The sequence below is a fragment of the Coturnix japonica genome, chromosome 23 (genome assembly GCF_054131305.1).
Source record: "Coturnix japonica strain WE chromosome 23, WE-NBRP24, whole genome shotgun sequence".
Classification (NCBI taxonomy): domain Eukaryota; kingdom Metazoa; phylum Chordata; class Aves; order Galliformes; family Phasianidae; genus Coturnix; species Coturnix japonica.
Window position 1 is genome coordinate 6,222,405 of NC_140685.1, and position 20,591 is coordinate 6,242,995.

The 20,591-nt window shown below is 49.9% G+C and overlaps 1 protein-coding gene across 6 annotated transcripts in view; it reads left to right on the forward strand.

The window, feature by feature from the left end:
* SLC39A11 (solute carrier family 39 member 11) overlaps nucleotides 1-20,591 on the forward strand; it is a 69,608-nt gene that overhangs the window by 30,692 nt on the left and 18,325 nt on the right. For 5 of the 6 annotated variants that reach the window (XM_085522523.1, XM_085522522.1, XM_085522520.1 and 2 more), the window contains 2 exons: nucleotides 2,812-2,956; nucleotides 17,841-18,011. In XM_085522523.1, coding sequence (XP_085378649.1) covers nucleotides 2,812-2,956; nucleotides 17,841-18,011 — 316 coding nt within the window. The remainder of the gene's footprint in view (nucleotides 1-2,811; nucleotides 2,957-17,840; nucleotides 18,012-20,591) is intronic. The other variant, XM_015879863.3, reaches the window with a different exon arrangement.

Below are 20,591 nucleotides of genomic sequence, written 5' to 3' on the forward strand. Positions count from 1 at the left end.
CTGTTACCACTTTCTCTCTTTTAATAAGCACGAGCTCAGTGCCTCTGGGCAGCATCCAGACATTGCTTATTACCCTTCTCTTATTTGTTCCTCTGTGTTAGCTCCTGGACGAGTTAGAAACATTTATTTAGTTTTAAAATCGCATTGTAAAATCCATCCCATTTCTTTTCCCTCTTGAAATGCTTTCAGCTGTTGGCTAATGATGGCAGTCTGTGTCCATGGAGCTGCCAAGGTGTTGGCTGGGCAGCATCCAGCATGGCAATGGGTTGGCAGCACCCTCAGCTTCCGTACTGACTGATCCCCACCGAGCCGGATCATCGTGTTTTGTCATCCTGATTTCTTCATTAATTTGTTCTCCCTTATTGGTTGCATGGGGAAGGAGCAGATTGCTCCTTAAAGGCATCGCTCTGTTTTGCTGCTGTACAACTCGGTTCTGCTGGCAGCTGGTGCAGGAGGGTGGATTGGCTGCATGGGGGCATCTGGGATGCTGTGGTCCAAGGCCTGACCCTGCTGTGTGGTGAGAGGATTCCTTCAGCCACCACCTTGCTCTGTGTTGGTCTTTTCTGTGTGATCCCTTTGCTTTGCCAGGACATGAGGAAGAAGAAAAGCCCGTCCCATGCAGCAGGGCCGAGGGGTTGTCTGCCCATCTGTGACATGGGTCCCTCTGGGGAGCTGGATTGGGATCGTGGTGGCTGCTGCTGGTCTGCTCCTTCATCACACTGTGGCTACTGCAGCTGAGGGTTTCACACCCCAAATGGGATTTCCTTGTGGCAGGACGTGAACTTTTGCTGACGCTGCCTGCTGTCCTGCATGCTCTTGGGCTCCTACTTGGCTTTTCATTGTGTACATAGGTGGGAATTGACTGTTTTCTGCTGCCTGTAAGGATGCGTGTTTCCTTTCAACACAATAGGCCATGAAATCCTAATGACTTTTCTGCTGCAGCTCTGTATACAGCAATAAGGGCTGTGGGGACTCCTGTGCCCAGAATAGTTTCCTCCCAGCTCTGTGGATCTTCCTGTGCACGTCTCCCATTGCATTTCAGCTTTTGGAAAGTAATCAGCCCCCGTGGTTATTTCAGTTAGCGCTAATTAGTAGCACAAGCTAATTAATGTGGGTTGACTTCCCTCTTCTCTTTCTAATGCTTTTTTAACCCACTGACACGTTCCAATTAAGGGACTCACGCAGGGACCGGACTGAAATGACTCAGAGCCATCGCAGTTGGAAGAACCGTGTGCTTTCCTGAAGGTCACTCATATATTTTTCCAATTGATAGAGTTGTGTGTTTGTGCTGCCAGCAGGGAGGTGACCTGACCTTACAATAAGCATCAGAAATACCTTCAAGTTTGCGTCCGCTCGCTTGGAAGCAGACCACGTTGATAATCATTGGCTGTGCAGCAAATAGCTGTGGGATGCTGCTCTGCAGGACTGCAAGTGGTCTGACCTCACTGTGCTGGTGGAACCTCTTTAACTTGAGCTGCAGTTGTTTGGATGGTGATTTCTCTTTGGTAGCTGAATGTGGTAGTACACTGAAGGCAAGCCCATGAACTTCCATTCTTGTCCTCTCCCCATCATATGCTATAGTGCTGAAGCTGTGCCATGTCTCCTGCTCACCAGCCATCCAGGGGTTGCTGTAAATCACTTCTATTGTCATAGGGTATTGTGGTTTTCTAACCATTAAGGTTAGAAAAGCCCTCCAAGATCCCCCAAGCACAACCTATCCCAGTATACCCACTGGCTACATCCCTCAGTGCCATATCCCCACAGTTCTGAACACCTCTGATGATGGTAACCCTCTGCCCCCTGAGCTGCTCTGCCACTGCCCAGCGGCTCTTTTGGGGAAGAAATTGTTCCTGCTCAAGCTGAACAGCAGCCCCCACTCCTCCTGCTCATGCTGCTTGCAGGTGCCGGGTTAGAGGAGGTGAGTTCACCCTGATTAAACTGCAAGAGAAGACCAGCAGCGAGTGTGTGATTAGCATTAATAGCCCAGGTCAGACAGTATTATGCAAATGCTGGGAGAAGAGACGACTGAGTTATTCATCTTTAACCTTTATTTTTGTTTAACACGACCTTACCCAGCGAGGCTCCCATTACTGCTGCGGGCTGCTCAGTGCACGTCCCTTCCTTCTGCTGCCACCAGCACAGAACTGAGCCTGTGCTCCTGCCTGGTGACATCCATCCCTGTGCGTGCCACTGCTGCTGGCTGGGGACCATGGGGCTCCAGGGGGGATGAGGAACTTGGGACAGAGCTCAGTGCTACGTGTCCCAGAGCATAAGCAGGGCTGCTAGGATGCCTTTGGCTGATGCTCTGGCACTTCCCTGATTGCAGCAGGTTTCTGTGAGCCTTGCCCATGTTGGCAGGGCTCAGGGTCCCTCTTGCTGTGTGCTGGGCTCCCTGCAGACTTTGCACGTAGCTGGATGTGTTGGTTTTGGCCACCTCACACTGTTTTTTTGGAGATTACAAATGCTATAGGGATATATTCCAGCTGAGTCTGGAGTCTCACAGGGCCCTCTGGGTCTGGAAATAACACTGGGTGGTTGTGAACGTGACATCTCACTTAAACACCGAGGAAACGGGTTCAGTTTGGAACATACTGTTTCCCTTGCAAACTCAATGCTTGGTGAAGAAATGGGACCCTGATGCCAACCCTTCATTGGGGTCAGCAGGACCAGGGCACCTCTGGACACGTATGAGCTCGTTGTCTCCCAGGCATTCCCAGCCATGCAGAGATCAGAGCAGTCCCTGGAGACAGGGTTGGGAAAAAGCCAATGGGAAGATGTGGGAAAAGCCTAAATTTGCCTCTTGCATTGCAGGGTTTCAGCGGACCCCCCTCCACCGTGTTTGCCTTGAGCTGCGACCCACGAGTGGCAAAGGAGAAGTGTGAGCAGGATCCTGCCTGCTGGCCTGACCATGAGAGCGAGCTGTCCATCCGGATAGGTAGAACTGGGCACCATCCAGGCAAGCATCCTGTCATATACCACCCGCAGAGCGTTTGGGGATGCCCCTCTTAAGCTGGCACCCAGGCTGTAATGTATGTGATTGACATTGGCTTGGTTTTGACACGTGCGTGTGAAGTTCACCTCCTCTTCCCTCTCTAGATCTGTCTCTATGCTTGGCTTTCATTCCAAGAATCATTATTTCTGTTTCTACTTCACTTCTCAAAACCACTTGCACGTCTGCCTGTGGCTATGAATTATTGATAATTAGATATCTAATTCACCAGGGAAATGAAATCATCAGCTCAGCCCGAGATGAGTTTTCTCTGAGCGTGGGCACAGTGAGCACTGCCCTGCCCTTGGTGCTCAGTGCCATACGGAGGTTCCTGCTCCTCTGACCCTCGGTGCCCTCCCTAATTACAGATGAGAGCCGACGGTCGTGCTGTCACTCCTCATTTTGGAAGCTAATAGGATTTCAGCTGCCAAAGCGAGGAGTGAAGTGTCTTCTTGGCAGCTCTCTCCCTTTGGAGAGCTTTTAAAGAAGGAGCTCCCAGTTCAGAGTGGTGGATGCTCGCCAGGTTTCTAATGTCCATGGTGTGTGTGTGGTGGGGGTGCCGTGCCCTATGTAAATCCTCTGTGCAGCACAGCTTGCTGTTGTGCTGCACTACAGCCTTTCTCTAGGCAAAGCAAACGTTAATTTAGGGGATTAATCTTATTGCCCTCCCTGCTTTATCTTGGTTGGAGATAGACAACTAAAACAGTGTTTCACCCTGTAATTGGGAGTGGGCTGAGATGAAGAAACGATCCTTTTTGCAACGAATAGAACTATCCTCATGCACCAGGCTCTGCTATTTAACAGCATTGCTTAATTGCATGTTTCAGAAGATGTTTCAAATCTACGGATTCCTTAGGATTTGGAATGCCAGCTTGCATTTCCCCAAAGGGGGGGAGGAAGGAAGGGAAGCCCTGTGCTGGGCACAGTGTGCTGGGGGGGCTCCCAGCACTGCCTGAGGGCTGCTCCAGCATCCCCTCTGTGGGGCTGCTGCGGGGGGCTGATGTTCAATGGGGTGGAAACTCCATGATAGGAACAGAATGAAAGCAGACAGTCCAGCAATTGTCAGAAACCTAAAGCACTACAGTTTGATGTTTTCATCTTTCGCAGTTGCAAACAAATAGTGCAAATGGTTTTGAGAATTGCAAGTTTCCATCAGGCTCCGTGCTTGTTCTGTCTCTGGGGGAACAGTGTTAAGAATCTACAATGTGTTAATCCTTTTGTTTGGTTCTTTGCTTTTTTGCCTGCTTGGTGTGCCCACGAGGTACACGGAGCCCTCCGAGGAGGCAGCTCTCCCCAAGAACTGCTTGGCTGAGCTCCTGGGAGCACTTTGGAAATATAATGGGTATTTTTTGAAGTCTAATGGGTACGAGCTGCAGCGTTTCAGCCTTAATCGCTGTTGAATCATTGACCCTTACTTTGTATTTACATGCTGGAAAATAGCTAAAGCTGTGAAAGCAACAACAACAAAATCCCTGAGCTCACGGCTGTGTTGTTCTGCTGTTGTCTTTGCTGGCTAAAAGGTGTGGAGGTACATGGGGCCCACCAGGGTTCTATGGACATGGGGCTGGGAGCCCCTTGGCCTCAGTTCATCCCCATCCAGTTACTGACTGCTCAGTGGGCCCCTAGGATGGGGGGCTGCAGGTGTTGCTGTGGCTCCAAATGAGATTTGATGGGAGCTGGTAGGGGGTTCCTCTTGCATGCATGGAGTGGGACGTGAGCATCTGCACGCCGATGTGAACTGGAGTATAGGCAGATCTATGTGAATTGCAGAGAAATATGTGTCTGGACTCAGTGTTTGGTGAGTGAGATAATCTCTGGGCTTCAGTTACTGCAAATCCAGCCTTGTCTTTGCTTTCTCTGGGTGGAGAATAGTGGTAAGCTGTTTCCCTCCCTCCCTGCGATCAGGTTGTGATAAGGATAAGGAGGGTTTTTTGGCTTTGCTCTGCACAAAGCCCTCCAGTGTGCTGCCCCCACCCCACAGCCATCCCAGCTCTGTGGGTCCTCATGGTTCCAAACCATGGCAATACTTCCAGCAGATCAGTGCAGGTTATGCTCCCTTCTGCAGGATGGGAGGTCCGGGTTTGACCCCTTCCATCGCAGCTACGTGCGTGGTGTTCTTGGGTAGTTCTCAGAAAGGATTTACATAGGGCATGGCACCCTGCAACCCGAGCTGTGACTCACACTCCTGCAAGCTGTGGCTATGGAGCAGCAAGGTGAGCTGATCCTTCCCCATGTCCTGCTGCAGAGCCATTCATCTAATGGTGGGTGGTGATGTTCCCAAGCAGCCTCCTTCATTCCTGCTTTGATGTTCCCATTGCTGTATCACAGCGAAGGTTCTGTGTCCAAGGATGTGTGCATCCAGCAGTGTGCTGCTTATGTGGAGTCATCCCTATGAAAGGGCACCAGGTTTGTTGTAGTGGCTCTGCTGGCTTTCAGAAAGGACAGTGATAGAACAAGGGGGAATGGTTTTGAACTGAGACAGGGAGGTTTGGGATGGATATTAGGAGGAAGTTTTTCACCCAGAGGGTGGTGACGCACTGGCACAGGTTGCCCAAGGAGGCTGTGGATGCCCCATCCCTGCAGACATTCAAGGCCAGGCTGGATGTGGCTCTGGGCAGCCTGGTCTGCTGGTTGGTGACCCTGCACACAGCAGGGGGTTGGAGCTGGATGGTCATTGTGGTCCTTTTCAACCCAGGCCATTCTATGCTTCTATGAAATGGCACCGTGGCATTCTTGTACAGTTCAGTGAGAGAATCCACAAGGGAAGAGCAGTTGGGGAAAAGTACTGGTGTGTGAAATAGCGTGCTTACGAAATGAAATTTCATTAGATGTGTTACTTATATGAGCCACGGGACTTGGGGACATTGTAGACAAATCTTGTTAGATGAAAATTGTATTTTTTTTTTTTTCCCTTCTTCAATTCAAGCTGCTGCAGCAAACCAGCTGCATTGCCAGTGCCAGCCCCAGAGCTGCCCGAGACTCATCAGAGCCTCTCTAATTCCCTGCTTCTTTTCTGAGGGTCATACTGTCCCCTTTCTGCTTTATTTTTTTCCCTTCAAAGGCAATTACTGTGTATCAGAGTTGCTGCTGTGGACTGTGCAGAGAGGAAGCAGACGTCGTTCATGCAGCGCAGCTTTCATCAGCATGCGGGCAGTTAAAATCCTCTAATGATGTAATAAACCTCTGATGAAAGGAAGGAAAGGAGCTGCGGAGATGAAAGAGGGCCCCAAACCCCTTAGAGAGTGATTAAAAAGAGAGGGCAGAGGGTGGAGCGTGGGCTTTGTACATGAGGCACAGCATATGTATTGCTCGCTTCTGTCACCTGGTTGTGTCCCTGCAGCTAGAAAAAACCCCTTCTGGCTCCATTTCTCATGGGATTGGGGCTGGTGTGTGCTGTGCTCACTGGGATGACTGGAGTTACTGGGCTTCTTCCTGCCTCGGTGTTCCCCAGGGGGTCTGTGTTGGAGCTGGTCCTGTTAAATATCTTAATATCTTCACTGATGATCTGGGTGCGGGGACCCTCAGCACCAAGCTGGGAGGGAATGTTGGTCTGTCTGAAGGTAGGAAAGCCCTATGGATGGATTGGGATAGGCTGGATCAATGGGCTGAGGCCAGTGGTGTGAGCTTTGATGTGACCAAATGCCAGGTCCTGCACTTTTTAGGTTGGATATTAGGAACAATTTCTTCTCCAAAAGGGCAGTCGGGCACTGGCACAGCTGCCCAGGGATGTGGGGATGTCACCATCCCTAGAGGCGTTTCAAACCATAGGGATGTAGCACTGAGAGATGTGGTTATGGGCCTGGTGGGATGGGTTGGGGTTGGACTTGAGGAACTTGGAGGTCTTTTCCAACCTCAGCGATTCTGTGATTCAGTGTCTTTAGGGCCTCTCTCTATAGCCAGTGCAGAAGACTGTGTTCTCTTATTTGGGATATAGAGAAGTATTTCAAAAATCTGAGGCTTGTAAGCACTGTGTGGCTTATGGGAACAACAGGAGTTTGGTGGATACAAGAATAAAATGGGTCTCAGCCCTACAGACCCTCTGCTTTTTGGTCAAGCTGCCAAGGGAGGAAAACTTCATGGCAGTGACCTGTGCCCATTGCAGGGCTGTACCCCCTGCTCACTCCATGGGCAGAGCTGTGAGCAGTGATGCTGCACAGTGACTCTGCAGCCACACGACCCGTGGTGATTCATGGCAGCAATATCCAGCCGGAGCCCCATGTGTGCGTCAGGAAGGTTCATTAAGCCATTACAATGTATGCAACACGCAGATTCCCCTGCAGAACGGGATGCTCACTGCTTTTTGTTGGTCCCACTGCATTTGTAATAGTGTTGACACGCTCGCACCATGCTTGGCCTGGAGAACTGTTGCACTCCAAAGGCATCAATTCATTTTGAATTTTAATAACCAACGTGATGATGAACGCCTCTGGCTATGGCTGTATTGATTTAAGAGCATTCTAATGCCCCTTTCTTGAGCATTTCAAATGGTTATTGACCGTCGCTGTCAAGCTGGGTGTTGGCGGTGGGTTTTATGGCCATGAATAAGTGTGAATTTATATACACAGAGCTTCAAAAAATAAACATAAAAAATCAGAGCATGTAATCCCTCAGCAACTGATAAAAAGCTGCCTTCAGATGGAGCCTCGTGCCCTTGTACTGGTCAGAAACTGAACTTCTGAGTCTAGACGTGGCTGGGTGGTTTGTTCTCCTTCACCCTTGGCACAGTGTGAGCATCTCCTTTGTGTGTCAGTGCACCTTGGCAGGTGAAAAGTGTTTGGGAATATTTCTGTGGGCTCAGTTCTACCTCCAGGTCTGCATTCAATAGCTCCAGGTGTGAATCAGTTGAGTCTCCAACCACACTCAGCTCAATCCTCGACTCAACTTCAGCCTGTGACCTCTGAGGGCAGCTGTGGTAGGGCAGAGTTCTTGTGTCTGCTGCTCCCCATAGCCCTGTGCTTGCCATACTGCTTCCAGGAGAACAGCCTGCTGCCCAGCCTTTGGAGGGGACATCTGTGTGTGCCAATGCGCTCCTGGCACTGCTCCCTACTGGCTCTGCCTTCCGTAGCTTCTTGGTAACGTATCCTTCGTTCCTTCAGTGTTCTCCCAAATGGAACGTGGCCAGAAGGGCTCAGCTTTGCTTCTGGCTTCTTCATTTTCGTCTGTTCGGCTCTTGGAGCTGCGTCATTTCCATCGCTTCCATTCCCCTTTTGGAAATGCAAGCTGGTTTCCAACAGCCCTCAGAGATGGTGACATTTTGTTCTCCTTGAATGTTCCAGGGATGTGGTGCAGGTGGAGGGGGGTGGCACAGAATTACCTTTGAACTGTAGAATGGTTTGGGTTGGGAAAAGACCTTAGAGCTCATTCTGTTCCAATCCCTGCTTGGGGGGGGGTTCCAGTCATATCAACCTTGCTATTCTTTATGGTTTGTGCCCTGCAGGAATCCTAGGGATGGTGCAGAGATGCCTTGTGCATCCTGTGCTGTGTGCGTGGCAGGGAGGGGACAGATGCCACCTGGGAGTGGAGAGGTTGTTGTCTTTGAAGTGGCTTTTCCTGTGAGCCTCTTACCTGTTGTGTCAACACAGGCACAGATTTAACAGCTTGGGATGTAGCTTTCTGCTCTTGTGTTTGCTGTGTGTGACCGTCCCTTTACCCCAAAGCAAAGCCGGCAAGCCAAGTGGGTTGGGTGGGCTCCCAGGTGCTGCAGCCTGCACACCCACCTGCAGAGCCCTTTGCTCTGCTCCACGCTTGCTTTGTGTAAGCACAATCTATTCATCCGTGGGGCTTATTGAGGTCTGATGAGTGACGTGCTGTCAGGACACGCTCTGAAATCAGTGCTATCAGCAGGCGTGGAGGCTGCCGAGATGCTTTCTGTGGTGCTTACAGTCCTTAATCAGAGAAGTCATTTCCCAAATTGAGTCTCGTTAACTCTGTGCAATATTAGCAAGGAACTTTAATTTCCTGGCTACACCCAGCAATCTGTTACCTCTTTTCACTCAGTTTTTAGCTCTGTCCCTGTATCAAATAGGTTATGCAGCCTTGGTTCCACCCTCAGCCTGTTGGTTGGGGTGGTTCTTAGTGCTACACAATGGTGTAGGATCATACAGGGTGGGAGAGCCATGAGAGGTGGGTTCCTCTGCTATCCTTGGTCCTACTGGAGCATCCCTTGGGTTGGGGACATCTCCAGGGCTGCATTGAGCTTTGGAAGCTGTGCAGAAGGCTGGGATCCATCCTCAGCCTGTTACAGGCTGCAAGGGGGTAGCACAGGGGAACCATTCCACTGCAGCTGCCTTCAAGAAACCCTTAAATCTCAAGGTTTATTAAATTGAACTGAACTGGCAATCAGTGTTATTGCTTCTGGAATGGATGTTGCTGTGTTGGGTTGTTTTTTTTTGTTGGTTTTTTTCTTTTGGCTTCATTCAATAAACACAATAATTCATTTATTTTCTTGCTATGGCCCTTCAGTTGAGTGGGGACAGGAACAATTGTGATTCACCCTAAGGATGCTTTGGGGGAGTGAAATGATCATTGGGACCTTTTGCAGTCACCAGGTATGACAGCAGTGATAGCAGCTGGGGATGCATACAGGGCATGGAGCATGAAGTGCATAAAGGAAAGGGAATGAGTTGCATCAGGAAATGGGTTGTTCTCCACTCCGAAACTAAACAAACATTAAAGATAACCGTGCATGAAAGCAGTCAGGGGGTGATGTGGCTTCCAGTAAGTGAAGTGTGTGCTGTGGGGCTGGGAAGTGATGGGGTGGGGACTTTGACTATGGAGGGCTCTGCTTACACAGCCCTGTGCTGCTTTGGGATTCCTGATTATTGCTGGGGCTCTTCTGCTTTGCTTTATGCCAACTCTAAGCAAGTGCAAACCTCCCAAGTGCTGCATTGATCCTCTGGGTGCAGGGAAGGCTGGGAGGCTCAGGCTGTTTTCCTTCTGACAGCAGCTGATTGCTTTTTCCTATTGGTGGAAGCCCTCCTGTGATCTGTGGCACTGATTCTTTCCCATTTGATTTCAATTCCAGCATGTTTCCATGTCAGTCCATGATGTCCTGGGGCAGTGGTTGCTGCCCAGGTCTATTCCACACAGCCTGCTCTGTGGTATATGGCACAGGATGATGAACATGCCTCTGACCTAAAATCCATGCTTTCTTTCCACCCCCCCCAGGAAGCTTTCCCAGCTCTGAGTGTCAATGGCACCAACAAATGCTGCACTCACAGCATTATTGCTCCTGGAACTGGTGGGACCAGGGCTCTGCTGCAATCAGGGCTTGAGGGGGCTGGTGGGCAGCCTCAAAGGGAGCTCTTAAAAAAGCAGGGGGTGATGGTGGAGCTGTGCAAGCAATGGGATCTGAGGTAGATGCTGGAGTTTTGTACTGCTGACATAACAACTGGTGTGTGCAAAACACAAGCACACAGCTTTGCCTTCAGCTTGTAGCCCTGGGAAAAAAAAATAAATAGCTTGCAGTGCCTGCAAAGGAACTTAATTTTTAACCTGTCTGTATCTATTTTCATGCACTTGCTACTTAAATATTAATTGCTACGTAAGGTATGCAAGGATTGTGTGAGTATATTAGATGGAGGTTTAACAACTGAAGTGTCCTCTGTGTACTTTTGAAGGATTCGAGTGCTTGCAAAGTATTTTTGGAGAAGTGTTCAATGATGGCTGTGCTGTGACAGCTCTGGATTTTGCATTGCGTGCCGGAGGCTGAGCGTGTGACTGTCCTTAGTGCTACAGGGGGGACTTATCAGTGGCTTCATTTCATTTTGATTTTATGGTGTCTGCAGAGTGAGCTCCTGGTGGTGCTGTGCCAAGGGAACCCTGCCAGCGGAGCTTCCCCTCTGCAGCCTCGCTGGCACCCAGTGACCCACCCCAAAGCCATTTGGATGGTGCTGGGGACCCTGGTGACCTCTCCCTTTGGAGGCTACACCCTGACTTCATCATGTGAAACAGCTGCAGTGTATGAGCAGAGGGCAAACAGGGCTTTTTCTCTTATATTTTTGTATATATATATATTACGTATTTATATAGATAAATATGTATCTGTATTTTACATTTTTCAGTTGGCCATTGGGGCAGGAGCAACCCCAGAGCATGGAGCTGAAGCCAATCTGTGCAGTGCTGCTGGGGAGGTGTAGGATGTGTCCCCTTGGGGTCCCTGCCTGCTCCCCCCTCTGCTGGATCATCTCAGCATTTGTCCCACAGAATGAGATAGAAAAAGAGATCTAGATGTTCTTATTTACAGCTGAAAAAACACATTATGACAATCACTATTTTTCCTTTTTTTTTAAGGCTAGGTGGTTTCTCATCACATTTTTCTCCCAAGCTCAACTCAAGCCTCTATTTTTGGAGCCCTATTTCCCTGTGAGTCCTGGTGCTGCAGCACGCTCGCTGCCATCTGTCTGCACGCATGCAGCATGCTCCTCACCCCTGGTTCTGCTGCTCCCACCCCACACGTGCTGCATCCCACAGGGTGCCTGCAGGGCTGCACTGGGTCTGTGGCAGCAGATGGTGCAAGCCGCCTTCAAGTCGTGCAATTGCACTGAATCTACAATTCCTCAGATTGAAATGCTGCTTATTTATTTATTTCGCTGCTCCTCCGGGTGGCTCCTCTTTGTTAGTGAGGGGATCTGCCTGTGTGCTGCAGTGTGGCTGTTCCCTGCAATTGGAATGCAGGCGCTGACAGCATCCATGAGCCATGCCTGGATTGTAAAAGAATCATTACGATACTTGATACTTTTTGGGCTCTTTCAGTTCTTTCTAGCATGCAAACGGGGCTGTCCATGTGCCCCCATTCTCATTTGCTTTGTGTGTCAATGCCCAGTGCTGCCCCTGCTCTGCTTCAGGGAATGCAATGTGTAGAATTTGCAGAATGAATTTGTTTTCAAGCTACATTTCATTTTCTAGTAGCTTTGGTTGGATGCTTCACCACGCTCTCACAAACAGACTTGTAATGTTTGGATAGCAATGGATGTTTGTGCAGGAGTTTGGTGAGTGCTGTGCTTGGAGCAGGGCAGCTGGTGCCTGTGGATGGGTGCTGGCACTGCTGGTCATCCTCTATGCAACTTGCAATGTCAATGGGCTGCGCTGGGCACAGCCCTGCGGTGCAGTTTCTTGTTTGGACCTCTGGTCCTTCATGCATTTATTCATCGATTCCTATTTTCCAACAAATTGAATTAATTTGCAAAGAGAGCTTCTGTAGCTGAAGCCGCAATGTCCTTCTGGGATAAAAACAAGACGAAAAGACTTTGAATGAAGGCATGTGAAGCTGAAATTAGGGGAATAATGGAGAAGAATAGAGCAGCTCCTCTGGGCTGGTTTTAGGCTGGCGTCTTGGGAGTGCTGCAAGGAAGTCTGCACAAAGAGCAGATGGATGGAGCCCTGCTGAGGGGCTCTGTGGCACAGTGGTGGCCATGGGGATGTGATGTTGAACATCCGGGGCACTGTGCTGGCCCCATGGATGGCACCACTCCTGCTGGTCCCATCCTGCATCCCAGTGAGAGCTCAGTTTCCTTATAAGCAACCAAAGAGATTTATTTGTTGTTCCTTGACTTCAGGAATCAGATGCATCCCATCTCACTAAGATCAAGCACTGTTCCCTGCTAGGGATTGTAGATCTGAATGCAGCACAGTGCTGTGAAATTAAGCAATTAAGTTATCTCAGATGCGTAAACTTTCAGCACAAAATGATTCAGCAGTGCACTTTATCTACTGGGAACTCTTTGAAGAGCTCTTGGAAGTTAGCAGGAATTAGTTTGCTTAAAAGGACCTGGTGCATGTAATTACATTTAACTTTGTGCTGCTGCTCTTGCCCAAGAAGGCAATGCAAGGTCCTTGTTTTGGGAAGGTCTATTCTGTGTCTCTGTGCCTTGCACTGTGGAAGTCAGGCTGCTCCAACACCAAGTGCTCACTCACTGACCCATTCCCAGCCAGGTCCCTGCTCTGGGGACCGCCCTGGGCCACCACCATCACTGCTGGAGGCTTTAATGCAAGCAGAAGCATGAGGGTTGTGGGTGTGAATATGTGCAGCTCTGTAAAAGGAAGGTGCTGCTTTGTTGCACTCTATGGTGATTTCCAGAGGCTTGGCAAAGTTGGGCAAGCTGGGCTGTTTCTTCTCCTTTTTATTGCTTTTCTCAAGTGCCTCTTTGAATTAACAGCTGTGTTACACACTCATTTTCCCATCCTCGAGTGCACAGCAGCAGTTCCCTGGGACACCTGGAGCCTTTCCCAGCGTGGACGTTGCTGGTAGCTCAGAGCATCACCTGCAGCAGGAGGGAGATCATAGAAAATATGGGAAAATATATGTCCCTCCTTGTTGGGATTGCCCAGGGTGCAGTGAGGAATATGTGGGGCTGGGAGGGCAGCCCTGGCTCTAGGAGTCCCCCAGCTCTTCTTTCCCTTTTTGGCCATTAAGACTGATTGCAGGCTGTGTTGTATTCATGCAGTGGTTGTGGTGGGAGCTGAGTTCCCTTTGCTTCAGCATCTGATGTGTTCTGGAGCAGGGGATGGCTGCTGCCTCCTCCTGACTCCAAACTTCAGACAGATCCCAGCAATAACCGCGTGTCTGAGAGCCAGTGGCAGTCAGTCATGCTGAATTAAACAACCTTTTATGAGAGCTCCTGTGCACGCTTGGATAAATGAAGGCGCCTAATAGACAGTGAGTCATGACACTCTCTATTTATCTTCTTTGCTGAAAGCCCCAGCAGATGCAGGGACCTCTTTTATCTGCCAGAATTGTTGGAAATGAATTTGTCCCATGGCTGGGGGGGGGTGGTGGTGGGGAAGCAGAATGCTGAGCTTGTGCCAGCGGGCTGGGACCGTGGCCACGCAGCGTGTAAATGGTGTCACAGGTGTCCCCTGCTGCTCATCTCTGCTGGGCTGCGGGTTCGATCCCTGAGCTCCTCACTGCTGCTTTTGCTAGTGCTGAACAAGCAATGCTTTTTAAAAGCACCATTATTTGGACACAGTTGGGCAACTCCACGGAGCTCCCCATTCAGTGGCTTTGTTGCATGTGCAGCCTTTCTATCAGCTGTGCCTCTCTTGCATTTGGGGACTCATTCCTTGAAACAGGGAAGGGAAAAGCCTGTCTTTCATTTCCATTCCCTCTGATCTCGCTACAGGCTCTGAGCAGAGCAGAACCAGCTTGGGGCTTTGCAGTGCCTCTCCCATCACAGGTGCTGTGCTTAATTACTTACAGTAATTAAAAATCTCTTATGGAGGTTTTAAAGAGCAGCACATGATGGGGAGCAGGTGCTCGCCAGCACCCATCTGCTGCTCTGCTCCTTGGAATTCCTGCAGGATGTAATGGGGGAATGGCTGCGGTCAAAGGGTCCTCTGACCCTTTCCATTGAGTGTCTGTGCCTGTCAGAATGATGGCTGCACAGCCGGAGGCTGTCAGCACCTGAGCGGAGCCTTTAAACAACAGCAAGAAAAAGAGATGAAGAAAGATTGATGGTGTTGTCCTGGAAAGGCTGAGCGTGCTGCTGCGTGGGTGCTGCTGTGAGCGTTTATCTGGCTCGGTTTCCCGGGGGCTGTGGCTGTTAATTTTGAAGCACTTTCTCTTCTGGGGTTTCCTCGTGGTTAGACAATAAAGGAAGATGGATGGGAGGCAGGGAGCAAAGGAAGGGCTGTGCTGGGTGCTGCCAGGCTGCAGTGTGAGGCTCTGACCTGCTGTGGGATCTGCATGTCCCATAGAGCTCCTGCTGCTGTCTTTTGCATTGCACGAGATGAATTTAGGGTTGGTTTTGCAGCGTGCTTTCATCCCAGATCCCTTCTCCATCTCAGTTTGATGCACTGAGATATGACAGAGTCATAGAACCATTATATTTGAAGAAGACCAATAAGTTCCCCAAGTCCAGCCCCAGTCCACCCCTGCCATGCCCACTGACCTCATCTCTCAGTGCCACATCCCTGTGGTTCTGGTTCACCTTTTGGGATGGTGACACCCCCACCTCCCTGGGCAGCTGTGCTGGTGCATCACTGCTCTTTCTGAGAACAAATGTTTCCTCATATCCAACCTGAACCTCCCTTGGGGGCAATGTGAGGCCATCACCTCTCATCTTTTTTCTATTAACCAGAGCAACTTCAGGGAGTTGTGGAAAGAGAGCAGCTCTCCCCTGAGCTTCTTATTCTCCTGAATGAACCATCCCCATCCCATAAAGCTTGTGCTCCAAACCCTTCATTTCCAGGCTCTCAGCTCAGCCTGTCTCTGCTAATTGCTAATGAGCTGCTGACACCTGATGGGCAGCTCTGGGAACACTGTAGCTCTGCACTTAGATGAATTCTTCTCCTCTCTCCCCCTGGGCTGTGCTGCCCGAGCAGAGTGGGCACTGAACCAGCTCCTGGCAGGAGCGGTGGTGATGGAGCCCATATGGCGCAGGATTGAACAGGAGCATTTGTTATGAGTGCTTAAGGTTAATGGAGCATCTCAAGCTTATGGAGGATGGAAAGGGCAGTGCTTGGGTGTATATTACAAGCTGCATGCCCTCAGCTTGTGTTCTGTAAGGGGCTTGGGGAATCTTAGGCATTTCCCATATAATTTGGTTCTCCATTAGGGTTGAGAATTGGACATGCTGTTACTTTCTCTGTATCAGGAGGGGATGGCAGCTCCTTGTGTCATCATTTTCCTTAACAGATTGTTCTCTCTTCTCCACCCTGCCCCCAGACGAGGCTCCGTGCACACTGGCTTATCTCTCATGTTTTAAATAGAGCCACTGTAGCATTTAGTACACGTTTCCATCTTGTGCAAAAGACTGGGTGCCAATGCAGCGTGGTGTCGGGCAGAATGGGTGCATGTCTGCCTTGAAGGCTTCTGAAATGAGGTATTATTCCCTGTGCATGCTGATGCAGGACAGCTTTTTTGAACACCTTGTGCGTGGCATTTAGTCACAGTTTGCTAAGTGTTGTTCTTCGTGCTCTCCCTCTCCTTCCCTTCTCCCACAGGTTGGGAATGGGAGCTGACAAATGTCTATCAGTGGTTACACTGGGGCTGCTGATTTATCTCATGCAAGTTTGGCTGAAGGCAGAACCTCCTCGTTGCCCCGTGATGGATGTGCTGTGCTGTGATTTCCTCCTGTCTGCAGTGCTCTGGACACTGGCAATAATCCCTTCCCAGCGGGGCAAGATGGTCTTGTTGCAAGGATTTGATGGGGAAATCGATGGGGGAAAAGAATGAGCAGCATTTGGGTGCTATGAATGATCTTCATTCCAGCACCTTTAGGCAGGGAGGCACCGAGGGATGAAGGTACATGAATCCCAGCCCTGCATTATATGGGCACCTGGACAGGACGCTGGGCAGAGTGTTGGACAAAGGCATGGCCAAAGCCATTCCTGAATGGGGAAGGCTCTGAAGCAGTCATAAAGGGCTCTGTTGCCTCCATAGGATTCAATAGTAATTTGAGAGCTAAGGTCATGTAGCAAAGAGATTTGAGTGCAGATAGCAAATAGTGCATTCATCTGTTTGTGTGTACTTGCAAGTGCAACAGAGCTGAGCTCCAGCTAATGCAAGCTGTTTTCATTAAGAAATAATAAAAAAATAAAGAGCTGTTTCACGTGCTGATAAGCAATCCGTTGGCTTTTATGTTGTGCAGCAGTTTAAGCCATACTCAAAGCCATTTATCTTTTTCAAGGGCTGGCTGCAGAGGATATGAAAAATGCAGCAGGCTGCACATATGTAATTAAACTTTTGGCAGAGTCTTTGCCCTGCAGCTTTATGAAGAAATTCAATAATGATAAATAGAGGAGAATATAGAGAGGAGTTGTTTTTTTTGTGAACGGGATTCAAAGTAATGCATGTGGCACAGATAATTATTTGCCATATAATTGTCTTGGCAGCATCCTTGCGAGCAGCCCAACTGATCGCAGCAGCTATTCTCTGAATGCCGCCCCCTGCTCCACTCTTAGCACTGCTCCAATTTGCTTTTGAGGCTCTTCCAGCCCTGTTTAGCTTTTGCTGTTGTTTTGTTCCCTGCCCTGTGCCTCGATTGGAGCTCTGGGTGCTGTTATGTGTTGCCATGCTGTGTCCCTGCCCTGAGCTCTGCCCATCAGCTGCTGCTGTTGCCCTTTTATTCCCCACCACGCTTAGAAGCAACACAAGTTTTCCCCCCCTGTGTAGCCCTGCTGTTACATGTGAGTAGGGAGTGATGCTCGACTTGTTTCCCTGGTGGGGATGCTGCTGCCTTTCCTTCTGTTAATGCACAGGTAATTTGCATGAGTGTCATTTTGCTCTTCAAATCACGCATCTAAATTGCCCTCTGTGCTTCTGCAGAAGCTCTATCTGCCCTGTTTATTCCCATAAACTGCCCTCATGTGCTGCTGTGCTCTGTGGGACTGCAGCCTCATTACAGGCACAGTTCTATTGCACTTTGGGCCGCTTACCCCTGCAATCCCAGAGGTAATAGTGCATGAAAAAGAGCCAGAAGGGAGATGGGAAAAGTGTATTTACAAGCAGAGGAGGTGCCAAAGCAGAGCTGCTTTGTTCAGACCCCAGAAGTTATATTTTAGAAATGCTGATGACATTTGTTTTATCACTTCTGCTAAGTGCCAAGCGAAAGCAGCTGGAAGGCTTTGATTCTGGTCTCCTTCTGCACAAGCTTTGTTACAGTGATGCTCGGTGCTTATTCCTCTCAGGGGCTTGGATTTAGGTGCCTGTGTTTGTGTAGAGCTGGTGGTGGTCATTGTGCAGCTGGGAGCAGAGCTCTGGGAGCCCAGCACCCCCAGAGACATTAACAGATGGCAGCATCAAATCTTGCTGGGTGTTTTTCCTTCTCTCTACATTTTCCTTCTGGGAGGGAAGGTGTCCACCTCCTGTCCCCCCCCCAGCTGACCCAGCTCTGTCTTTCTGTCCCCTCAGATAAGGCTGAGAATGGGGAGCCCTACCAGCGGAGGAGAGGCGTGGGGACCCCCCTGCCTGACAGCCCCCCAACATTCCCCACAACCAGGGATGCTGCTTTGACAGCCAGCAGCAGCAGCTGGAGGCGGATCCTGCTGCTGATCCTCGCTATAACCATCCACAACATCCCAGGTAAGGCCCAGCTGTCTGTCCAGCCATCCATCTATCTGTCTATCCCTCTGTTTGTCCATCCCTGTTCCCTTCCCAGGGCTGATACTGAGCTGGACACAACCCAGGAGGATTTTCTGGGGCTGTCTTCTCCCTTCCTCCTTTTCACTGCTGCTTGCAGATGGCACCTGCCAAGTGTGATCTGTCGTGTTGCATGGGGCTGAACCGATGGAAGGTTTTGGCAGCAAAACCCTCATACAGGGAGGGGAAATTGCAGGCTCACTGGTATGTCTTTAACATCTGCAGCCTCACTTTGTTGCCAGCCTGTCGTGGGCAAAAATTGTCAGTCTGAGAGGAGATTGAGAAAGGTGGCACTGTAAAGACAATGGGATTCTGGTCTCTTGTTGTTCCTCATTTGGTTTGTGTACAACAAGAGGTGCGTTTTAATGCAGTTCTTCTCTGCAGGAACAAGTACAGTTATGGCTTTCTTATTCAAGGGATGGAGTGTGCCAATAGATAGGAAACCACAGGGCCAAGTCTTGGACTGCATTGTTCCAGGAGCCAGGCTTTGAGGCTATCAGAAATGGTGCAAGATGAGAGAAGCTGCTAAAACCTGAAGACACTCAGCTGCTTTGCAGATCTCAGTGATGGTGAAAGTAATATAAGGCAGTTTTTTTCTGGACTTTATCTCCCATCTTTCCTCTTCTGCTCCTTCCCATTTGTTCCCTCCCCTTTCTTTCCCCTTCCCCAGCTCCCTTTCTATCTCTCAGGCTGTTGCCTGAATGAAGGTGAGGGAGATAAGAAATGGCTTTTCTGCATAACTGTGTATATAAACATGGGGAGGATGCTGAGTTCCCTTTGGAGAGCCATGGTGTGAGCACAGGGCTTGTGCCATGCCTTTACTGTGAGTGCAAGGGCCACCTCATGCTATAGCTGCAGGCACTGGTCCCAGGGCTGCTCCTATTTGTAGCCCGCGGGGTGCACAATCTCTTTACAAATTCCCAGCCCTGCTGTGCACTTGCAGGAGATGAGCAGGGGGCTTTGAATTAGCCGCATGTGCACACAGAAAGGAGGAAGCTTTTGCTCAGAGTGAGCGGTAATTGGATTGCATCCTGCAAATGAAGTGCCAGGGAGCCTGGAGTGAGGAGCTGGGGCTGTGTGAGCAGCTCATTGCCTCGGGCTGTGTTGGTGGGGGATTCCTTTCACTGTCACAGCAAAAAGCGAGTTTTGTAGAGGAATGAACAAAGCATCACCCACAGGGAATGAGTTAATGACTGCACACCCCAGGTTGCTGCAGAGATGCAGATCCAATATTTCATTGCTTCAGCAAGAGCACAAAGCCACCTTTGGGCAGCTGCAGGAGCTCAGACATTCTCTTGCATCTTAAAGGTCACAATATTAAAGCTTAGTATTTGGGGAGCTGTTCCAGTGAGGGCCCTGGACCTAGTCTATTGCTTGCTGCTGTGTCCAGCCCATGGGCTGGGGCTCAGTGCACTGAGGTCAGGCTCATGGTCTCTGGGCAGTCTGCAGGATGCTGTTGGGTTTGGTTTTCCCCAGAGCTCTTCTGCTTTGCCATCCCGGTGCTGTCCCCAGTGTCACCGGTTCCTGATGGCACTCCCAGATGTGCTGAGCTCTCCGCCTGCAGCACAAGGTTTGAAAACACTGTAATGCTCTACCTCAATTATCATCCCTGCCAGCGGAAAGGCTGACACTGTAATTAGTGCAGACTCCCGCAGTGAAGTGACACCGTGCTTAATACTGTGCTGGAGGAGGAGCAGGGAGGATGTGGGGCTGGGCTGCTCTGTGCAAGCTGAAAAGGTGGGATGACCCAGAAGCTGAGATGCTGATGGTTGGCAGCATTGCTCCCAGGGCTTGTCATCCTTCCCTGTTCATTGTGAAATACATCCTTGGGATGAGGGATGGACTGAGTACTGCAGGAAGGAGGATGCAGTTGGGAAGGGGCCACTTGCTGGAGCTCTGTTCTGGCTTCCTATGGGCTAAGAGCTTAAAGGCCAGAAGGGAGAAGAGAGACACTGTGGCTTTGCAGGTGTGAGATCTGCACCTTGGCTTTGGGCAGCATCTGCTCTCCCTCACCTCTGGCCCAGCAGCACTTTGTCAGAGGGGAGCCAGAAGAGGGACTGGGGATGCAGAACTGAGCCCTCTACTCTGGCTGCCAGCAGAGTGCTGGGCTTGTTTACTCTGAGCCCCACTCAGGGATGAGCACATTTCAGCCTTGGCAGTGTGTCTATCTTTCCTTCCAGGCTAAATGCTCGCAGCCAGTTGCTGTGTGTGCTGAGATAATTGAATGTAGGGACCGTCCTCCCATATTTGCTGCGTTCTGCAGGCAAGAAAAGCTTTGCTAATTCCTTCCAAAGCTGGGGCTGGCAATGTAAAGAATAAATTGATAATGACAGGAGATGCCAAACCGCAGAATATCCCCACTGATTAATATTCATATATGCCGGCTTTAGTAGAACATTAATTATGTATTTAATCAAGCCCTGTTTATTCGGCTTCATCTTTGTACCTTGGGTGGTTGTTACGCCGAAGACTTGAAATTAATTAAAATGTTACTGGTGTATCACAAATAACAATTAGTGAGGT